We start from the raw sequence: 10,674 nt of genomic DNA, 5'->3' as shown, positions 1-10,674 counted from the left end.
AATTTTGATCTTATATATTTGATGATTTAAATTTAAAATCTTAACAGCATGTACCCCACGTCCATTTTATTCGATTTATCTACACTAAAAAATAAATGTTCAAATAACTTTCAGCAGTTATAATCTGTAGATTATACAATTTTAGAATTGTTCTATATTTTTTAGAGAAATTAATCTTATGCGGATGTAGCTACATAATAATTGAAATCGCGTAGCCTAATCCATTTAGCAACTTAAAAGTGGGATTTTAACCAAGTTTTTTTGCAGTAAATACCGGAGAATATTACCAACGACTTCTCTTAAATACTCAAAGAGGATGAATGAATTTTCGAGATATAAGAGCAGTAGGAGGAACAATTTATGCTACGTATAGAGATGCATGCTTCGCCCTTGGACTCTTGCAAGATGACAGAGAATTCATGGATGCAATTAAGGAAGCAAGCTTGTGGGCCTCATGATCATATGTTAGGAGGTTATTTGTCATTCTATTAACATCTAACAATATCTCAAGACCAGAACATGTTTGGGATAGATGTTGGCATGAACTCTCAGATGATATTTTGTATCGATAGAGAGCCGTGATGAACATGAGGGGTGAGTTTTTATTAATTACAATTATAAAAGTTCATTATTGATCATTTTTAGTTTGATTAAATTTTTACAGTATCATATAATATGTAGAGTTAATCATATCAGATGATGAGATTAAGCAGTTGTGCTTAATGGATATAGACAAGATCTTACATTTCTTTGGGAAAACCTTGAAAGACTATCCTCCTATGCCTTTAGCAACTGAAGTTGATAGTTCTTTGTAACCGAAAGGGTTATCAGGGAAGAGCTAAACTTTAACAGGGATGATTTAAAGAAAAATGCCTCAAACATGTTAGCCATCGCAATACCTGAGCAAAAATATGCATTCGATAAAATTGTTACATCTATGTATTGTGATGAAGGAGGTTTTTTCTTTGTGTATGGTCATGGGAGTACTGAAAAAATATTTCTCTGAAACCTTATGTCTGCTAAGATTCGCTCAAGGGGTGATATTGTGTTAAACGTTGCTTCAAGTGGTATTGCATCTTTACTTCTTCCCAATGGAAGAACGGCACACTCAAGGTTCAAAATATCGCTCAATATAACTGAGGATTCTGTATGTAACATCAAACCTGGTTCCCTTCAAGCAATGCTGCTATTGAAAGCCAAACTTATAATTTGGGATGAGGCTCCAATGGGTAGTAGGTATTGCTATGAAGCGCTTGATAAATGCTTGGGTGAGATATCATGAGATTTTCTCCAACATATAACAAAGATTTTTTCTTTGGAGGAAAAGTGGTTGTACTAGGTGGAGACTTTAGACAAATTCTTCCTGTCATTCCACGAGGATCAAGACAAGATATCGTTCATTCAATCATGAATTCGTCTTACCTTTGAAAATTTTGTCAGGTGCTCTAACAAAAGACATGAAACTCTCTGTAGAGACGACTGCTTCAGATCAAGATGAGACAGAGCAATTTAATGAGTGATTATTGAAAGTTGGTGATGGTCTAATAGGTGACAATATGGATGGTGAATCTGATACATATCTTCCAAGAAATATTGTTATTCCTTCTTCGGACCAGGCATTTGATGAGTTGGTTCATTTTTCTTATCCAAATATTTTGGATAACATGTCCTCAAAGAACTTTTTCAAAGTAAGAACTATATTGGCTCCCACGCTGGACATCGTTAAAGAGGTCAACAAGACTATCATTCCTGGAGGAAAAAATTATATCTTAGTTCGGATTTGATTTGTATGGATGAAGGGAATATGGAGAGTCAACTAGACCTCTATGGTCCTGAATTACTGAATAGCATAAATTGCTCTGGTTTGCCTCCACATAAATTAATACTCAAGGTTGGTGTTCCGGTGATGTTACTGAGGAATATTGACCAATCCAGTGGTATTTGTAATAGTACAATGCTACAAGTTAGGAAACTTGGAAATCATGTCATAGAATGTGAAGTCTTAACGGGTAACAATATTGGTCATATTGCTTTGATTCCAAGAATGAATATGGTACCAACAAATGAAACCATCACAGTTAGATTCCAACGAAGACAATTTTCCAAAATAGTATCGTTTGCCATGACAATTAATAAGTCTCAAGAACAAACTTTATCTCATGTTGGATTGTATTTGTCCAAATCAGTTTTTACACATGGCCAACTATATGTGGCACTTTCAAGAGTTAAGAGTAAGAGAGGTTTAAAAATTTTACTTATGAATCACGTAAAAATGTCTGCAAATTTAATCATCAATGTTGTTTATAGAGAAATCTTTAAAAAAATAGGATTCTAATGTAAATATTTTAATTTTATTTTAAATTTTGTATCAATGTATAATTATTTTACTTAAAAAAAAGTATAAAATGATTATGACTCATTTTTTTTAAGTTAAACTTTAATTTTGATAATAATTTTATAAATTTTTTAAAATAATAATTATTTTATATTTTTTTTAAATATTTAAATATATAAATTTTTTTTTTTACTTTTATAAATTTTTTTGTATTGAGCACGGGTTCATATACTAATTAATGTAATTACCTACGTGTTTTTGTTTTACTTCATTTAAAGGAGGACTCTTATACAACATATATAGAAATAATAATATTAGAGATACGATAGTTTAAAATGATCTTATTTTAATTTAATAAAAATATTTAAAAAATAATAAAAAATAATTTAAATTAATTTAAAGTTATTTTATTTATTAATTATTATTATAATAATTATATAATATAAATATATAATTATAAATATTATATATATATATAATTGTAAATATTAAATTAAATATAATAACTGAGTTATTATCTCTCTTGCATTATTATAGTAATTTAGTTTCTATAATTTTATGTATATAACATCAAATTTATATGTTTATTATATTATTTATATATAATATTACTTAATTATTGAAGAAATACAAAATAAGATAAACTATAATTAAAGAATGAAAAATAAAGCAATTTGGACTTTCTGTTATTTTCCAAACATTTTTTTTTTATAGAAATGGTTTCATTAAAAAGTTGCTTCATAAACTGTTATACGTTGTTTTCATTGTTTCTCTTTCAATAATTTGCCGCCCAATTGCAACTAGTCTTGGCCCTCCAGCCTCCACACTCCACCCATTTGGTGGCTGCTCGAATTGCTACAAGAGATGACATCTAGCATGATGGCAGCCCCCCGTGATGGTGACGCCGGAAGGAGTTGGTGGTGGTGGAGGAGCCCGGCTAGCTAGGCAGCTATATTATCCATAAGAAGAAATAAATAAATAAGCAAATTAAGATAAATAGAGGATGGAAACTCAGGTGCAGTCGACTTTCACGTAAAGTCGACTGCACCTGAGTTTCTACCTAAATAGAGATGATGGCTCAATTCTTAGACGGTATTGACGAATTTTCAAAATGTTGAAAAGCTCCACGTGCCAAAAAAAGATTTTCATAATTCATAACAAAGCTCCTTTATTTATTTTTTTTTACACTTATTAGATTAGATAGATTTTAACTTCGGTTGTGTTGCAACCTGGATGTCCATCAATTAAACATTTATGACTTATCAAAATCATTTAGGTGATTCAAATTTTTAATGGTAGACGGTACAAAATTTTTAAAGTTGGACTCAACATTAGTAAAATTAAGAAAAGAAAACATTTCTACGTGTCTAAATAAAATAACATAACATGAGGCAAAGTACAAGAAAAATACAATAAAAGTCACGTACACTTTTACTTACATAATATATGAAAGAGTGAATGTAATATTAACTTGTGTATTATCTCAGTTATATAGAGATATTTATATTAAAAAATATTAATATTAGAATTTTTTACTTATAGTTCTCTCTTTTATATTTATTTTTTTTATTTATTTATTTTGTAATAGGTTATCACTTCTTCGACTTTCAATTCATTTGCATTAATAATTGGTGACATCACTTACTTTAAGAGAGATTGAAATTTTCAGTCCCAAAATTAAAATTTTACTTCTAGTCTTAGCTTAACAAACATAATATTGAATCCAAATCTAGTTCAAAACAAATACTACCTTATATTCAATGAAAAATTATAGGGTGTGGATTGGAATTCAAAAAAGAAATATCTACAGCTATGAATCATGTCTGAGCTATTTTTCTTAATGACATTTATTATTGTCATTTTTCTGCCTTTCTCAGAGCTGACTAACGCGGACAACAAACTTAAAATTAGAGTGTGAATTAAGTGTTAATGAAGAGTTTTTTTTTGTTCAGACCCGTTGAAATTGATCCAAGCAATAATTAACATTATAAATTGTTTCTTTTTTGTTTTTGTTTTTTTTCGTATTTTCTACATGCACGATCTTTTTTTTCTTTCTTTCTTTTATTGTTGTCATTGGGTTTCTTCATCAATGAGAATTTTTGTTTTACAAAATATCAATGGCAATCGTAGAATTAAAACATAATAACATCTTAAAAAGAAAAGCCCAGAACGTATAAGGGCCATTTCTGCTTAGACCAACTTCATTTGGCCCAACCTAAAAAGATAATACTCTTAGAAGTAACTTTTTTTTACTTTTGACTTATGAAAAGTAGTAGTATTAATGTCTGGTGCAATTTTCAATACCAAATTGTAATTTTTTAAGAAGCTATTTAGGAACTTATAGAGAAGTTAAAAAAAATAACTTCTCTCATAATACTTCTACTTTTCATCACATTTCTATAAAATAAGCACTTTTAGAGTTAAAAATTCAAACACAAAATGACTTATTTATAAGTTACTTTTAACAGAGTCATTTATTGTTTAAGTTATTTTATCAAAAGAAGCTTAATTAAGTTGGTTACCCAAACTGAGCCTTAATACACTTAAATCAAATTGGATTGTTCTAATAATTTGCTTACTAGTCAATGTAAGTAAATATCGAAAATTCAAATCCCATCTTATGCATGTAGTAATTCATTGACCAGCAACAAATTTTTAAATGAAACTCCGATCCACAACATCGCATCTAACTGTAGATGTTTATCTGATCCACACTTTATAATATTGTAAATTAACAACTTTATGTCTATTGATCCGTATATTTTTAATCAGTAAATTACAGATTTAATTACAGATTTGCGACGAATTAGTTTTTAGCCTTTCGTGGAAAACCAAAAAAAGAAAACAATGTTATCCATTTAATCATATATATGTGGTAAGTTACATGCATATTTATTTTCTATGTACATCAAATTAACCTACATTTCCATCCCCGTTAGATTAGTATTATTAAACTTTAAATAAGTGTTTGACAGTGGAATAATGGAAGGGCCACATTCTCTCACGGAGAATAGAATCAAGGGCCAAAGTGTCTTTTTGGAAGGAATCACGTTGTGTTTCCTAAAAATAATGAGCCGGGTTCAGTCTTCATTCAGATATAAAAATATGAATTATTGATCCAATGTCTAATTGCGAGTGAAGCAATTTTCATGCAATACACTCATTTTGCCCATGCCACACCAAAAGCCGAAAAACAAAGCCATTAAAGAAACTAGGGAATGAAAATTTCATGTAAAATTTTCAAGCCATTAAAATTTTCAAACTGATCTCATGGCTCCTCTAAACTGATGAGATTTATAAGGTGAGAAAGTGAAGAATTAATCATCTTTAGATTACTTTTTTTTTTGTGTTTCGGATTTAAATTCCTTTAATTTTCTCACTTTCTAAATCTCTTTACTTTAGAAGATCCAAATATACAACAGTACAACAGGATAAACTTTTTAAAAACAAAAAATATATGAAATGGCAAATAAATAATGTAATCCAAAATAAGCTCCAAAGGAAAGCAGAAATTTTCGATTTCGCAAACCTTAATTTGTTTGTGCCCTAATGTGAATAAGCAAAGACCATTTCAGCAAACACATGAAGCAAGCAGGTCAGAACAACCACAGATAATAATCAAAATATCAAATAATGAAAACAAAACTTTCAGCAAATAAATATCAATAATTGCTTATCTATACAAAATCACAAAAACATCACATCCATTTCGCTAAAAATATCAGCATTGTTAGAATATAATTATGATCAATTAAAATTATTTAGTATATCTGAATATTTATTATAAAATATTACGTTTTTATTATTATGATTCTCTTAGTACCTATAAATACCTTTTTATATTGTATCATTCTAGACAATTCGAATACACTCAATAATATACAATCCTTTCTCCAGTTTAGTCTCTTGTTTCTAACATGGTATCCTCCTTGAAGAGGATATGTTGTTTTTCTTGTTGTGAAATCACCGTAGTTTTTGCACCTTTTTTTTCTATGTCATTTTTCCTTACCTTTTGTCACTTTTTTTATACTTTTTCACCTCACCGACTAGTCTGTTATCTCTGTCTTGTGTTTTTTCGAGTTGAATGATCAAACACCATTGTCATTCGCTGCTTACCTATTCTCATGAAAAAATCATATAGCTTTCGCTCTCTTTCGGCAATTCTGTCTGCGTTCTCTCGTGGTAGTTCCATCCGCGTTCTCTCGTGGCAGTTCCGTCTGCGTTCTTTCGTGGCAGTTTTGTCTGCATTCTCTCGTGGCAGTTTCGTCTGCGTTTCGTCTGTGTTTTCTTGAGGCAGTTCCGTCCGCACCTGTTCTATTCGTTGTTTTCAATAAGTTTCAAACTCAAGTTGTCACTTGAGTTTGAAGGGGGATGTTAGAATATAATTAGGATCAATTAGGATCAATTAGAATTATTTAGTATATCTGAATATTTATTATAGAATATTACGTCTTTATTATTACGATTCTCTTAGCACCTATAAATATCCTTCTATATTATATCATTCTAAACAACTCGAATACACTCAATAATATACAAATCCTTTCTCTAGTTTAGTCTCTTGTTTCTAACAAGCATAAACTATATCAAATAAGTTGCTCAATTCATTGCTAAATTGAATACAATAAGACATATCAATTTGTTCTTTGTTCATAACATTAAGTATCTAAATAGAGTTAAAATCTTTATAGTACTACTACTTAAAAATACAAAATATACAAATTAATCATACAACTAAAATCACAATTATCAATCCAATGAACATAAAGGCCATTTGCATTCTTGCAAATCTGGCTTCTGCTTCCAAACTTTCCATTCTCCATGTAATGTTTACTTTCCATTCATCATGATTGCTCTCTATCATATTCATCTTCATCAACTCACTTGAAGAAGTTGCAATGACTTCCTTTATGCAGAAATTTAAGGAATATTATGATTAAAAATCTCCACAACTAGTAAGAATATTGAAGATAAAAGAATTCATGAGAACAACTCACTCAATATCTTAGATATGTGTGGAACAATTTAGCTGAATTTTCTGAAGTTTCAGATTTTTTAATCAATATCTTCAACCCACAATGACATATAAGGTCTTCATTCTTCCTCTTTCTTCGCATAAACGAACTAGACCCATAGCTATCAAGTGAGTGACAAAAGACCCATCTACGACGATTTCCGTTTTCACCACCCATCATGCCAGCGACCTCCAATATTGGTCTCTCAACCTCTGCAACTTAACTCCAACATAAAGGGATATATATACACTATCATGGGATTAGGATTTATTAGTTAGGAATTAATTTGATGAAATTTTGTAAAATAGTTGTGTTGGCAGACAACTGGGATGGATGGGGTGTGCTGATATGGATCCTAACATGCCACGTCAGCTTTTGTTAACGGCGTTAGCGAGAAAAGTAACGAAAGGACCAACGTAACTAACTGAAAATTTTTTAAAGATAAATTTGATTAAAAAAAAAATTCAGAGACCTAACTGAAAATTGCGTAATCTTTTAGAGACCTTTTTATCATTTACTTGATATAGGACAAAATATTTAGATATCCATAAATAAAAAGACAAAAGCTAAGACAATATGTAAATATTTAGGACATATATAAAGTTATAAATATTTAGAATTTTGCTGTGTTATGTTTTAAAGACATAAATTAAATATATTATAAAAAATTATTTTATAAAAATTAATTTTTTTTCTATTTTTAATATATTAAAAATATTAAAAAATTTATTATTATATTTTTAAAATGCATCTTTAAATTTAAGGCACAAATTAATTAAATCTAAATATTTAAATATCCTATCTCAACTTATTGCTACCTCAAGTAATAAATTTTAGTGGTAATAAATTTTGTGCTGTTAACTTTCTTGCTGGCAATACAAATCTAAGAAACTTAATTAAGAGGTACCACGTACACCACTTGGCAAGAATCATTGTATCAAAAATTTAAGAGTGCATTTAGTCTATATTTTTATTTTTTATATTTAATTTTTAATATTTTTATTTTTTAAATTTTATAAAAAAATAAAAATAATAAAAAATATTAAAAATAAAAATAAAAAATAAAAACACAAACCAAACCAAATATATCCTAATTATAAGATCGCATGTGATAAATCTAGAGATGGTGAAGTACCAAAATTTGTTGTATTTGGATAAAAGCCGACAAGTCTCTATAGTTATGATAGAGAGGTTTAGGTAGAAGGCATTTTATTATATATATAAAATTAGTTTTTAAGTAATATTTTTTTTATAAAATTATTTCTCTTAACTCTCATTTTTTTTTTAAAAATGAATTTAAAAATAAAAAATAAAAAATAATTTCAAAAGATTAGTTGATATAATTTTAAAAAATAAAATAAATTCTATGACATTAAAAATGTATCATAAAACAAAAATTGGATCATCCATGTGTAATTCAGACTATTGCGGGAGCAATGCTAACTTCTAGAAGAAATTATTAATGAAAAAGTTTAGGGTCAATATTTTTATTAAAATTTGACTAATATTTAACTAATAAAAAAAATGAGTAATCTCACATCATTAGATATAATTTTATACTATTAAAAATACGGTTTCGCTACGTTACCAACAGCATATCTGCCAACTTCTGCCAACTCTTATTTATAATTGTGTTTCATGGAAATGTGTTCGTAGATGTGTCTAATAAAAATGTCTTTTTTATAGCTGTGTTTAATAGAAGTGTCTTTATAGATATATTTTCTGGATGTGTCTCTTTATATATGTATTTAAAATATATTAATTATTAGACATATCCACGAACACACTTTCATGAAACACAATTATAAATAAGAGTTGGTAGAAGTTGGCAGATAATATATTGGTACCCTATACTTTTCCTTAAAAATATTAATAATATATAACTACAAATTACAAAATTTACTGGCTCCTCATAGTTAATAACATACAACTTTTGACAAGGCATATGATCCACATGCTTAAAAGTTAATAACATTCAACTTTTGACAAGGCATATGATCCACATGCTTAAAAGAAGATAAGACTTAAGAGTAGAAGTAAGTTTTAAATTGGTCTTTAAGACTGCCTGTGTGCATTAAAGCAGTTTTATAAGTCTTAATTACATCAATTATTTATTTGAAATTAACAAAATACATCACATTATAGTCTTTAGCAACATGATAAATCATTTGACTAAAAATTTGAGTCGCTTGATAAAAAGGAATGAAGGAACTAAAATAATACACTTTTTTTACTTAAAGATATAATTGGGATTTCACAAATTATTTTAACGTATATATATTGTGGTTCTAAATAATTATTTTGGAGCTTCACTCGATGAGAGTATTTGGAGCGATTTGTTTATTCCAATTTGACATTGAGCTTTTCTTGATTTCTTGTTTCTAATGTAGATTCATTTTATTAGTCTTGTGCTAATTTTCAGTGATTCATAGTAGATTATGATGGTGTCGCTCATGCTTGATTGCTTCAAAGCTCACAAGTCACAATAATACAATTAAAAAGAAGAAGAAAAGTAGTAGTTACTTACTACTCTTGTGTGAGTGGAGCCTTATCTTTTGTATAAAAACGACAAACAATCAATCATTGGGACGGGATTTGATGCTCCAAAGTTGTTTGGAGTTGTAGTGTCCTTTAATTAAAAGTAAGAGAGAAAATTTATATAGAATTTTAGTGCTTTTTAATTAAAATGAGAAAGAAGAATCATCATTTAATTACTAAGAAGAGAGAAAAGAATCAGCACTAAATTTTATTTGGGCTAAATTTTTTGTTTTAATTTAAATTTATTTTATTTTTAGATTGGTATTAAATTATTATAAAATTATGACAAAAATAAAAATTTAAAAGAATTAAAAAGACATAATACTCTTATTATTTTAAAATTAATACGAATAAATTTATTTAAAATTTATAAATTTTAAATAAATATATTCATCTTATTTTAAATAAATATTTTTTATTATTTTTTTAAAGCGGTTAGACATGGTCTTTAAATATCTCAACAAAAGAGATAGATATGTATAATCATTTAAATTAATAATATTAGAGTGTATATATAAATACATAATATCTGAAAAGATTAATAAATCTTATCTAAAAAAATATATTTAGAGATATTTTTTGCTTAAGATAATAAAAATAATACGGATACGTTTATTTTTATTAAATTAAATTATTAATTTAAATTATATCTATCTAAATTTAAATAAAAAATTTAAAAAAAAATTTAAGATTTAAATATGTGAATAAAATTAGATTAATAAAAAAATAAAAATATACGAATACGATTCAAATTGTATAGAAATAGGAATAAGTTTGTTTGTGGAT

General features: G+C 27.7%; 1 protein-coding gene across 1 annotated transcript; it reads left to right on the top strand.

The window, feature by feature from the left end:
- The first annotated feature begins 1,012 nt into the window (after positions 1-1,012).
- On the top strand, positions 1,013-1,784 carry LOC148554236 (uncharacterized). Its single transcript, XM_088495049.1, has 2 exons — positions 1,013-1,268; positions 1,549-1,784. Exons 1-2 carry the CDS (start codon positions 1,013-1,015, stop codon positions 1,782-1,784), a joined length of 492 nt encoding a protein of 163 aa, XP_088351175.1.
- Positions 1,785-10,674: the final 8,890 nt, after the last annotated feature.

Source organism: Arachis ipaensis, chromosome B7 (genome assembly GCF_059453495.1).
Source record: "Arachis ipaensis isolate K30076 ecotype BB chromosome B7, ASM5945349v1, whole genome shotgun sequence".
NCBI lineage: Eukaryota > Viridiplantae > Streptophyta > Magnoliopsida > Fabales > Fabaceae > Arachis > Arachis ipaensis.
Note: the sequence above shows the minus strand (reverse complement) of the source record. Positions and strands in the feature narration are given on the sequence as shown.

What these genes read in the sequence shown, in the direction of transcription:
- LOC148554236 (XM_088495049.1), top strand. Translation starts at nt 1,013, where the DNA reads ATGTCTGCTAAGATTCGCTCAAGGGGTGATATTGTGTTAAACGTTGCT. An exon ending in AGCGCTTGATAAATGCTTGG is followed by an intron (nt 1,269 to 1,548) that starts GTGAGATATCAT and finishes ATGGTCTAATAG; the next exon opens with GTGACAATATGGATGGTGAA.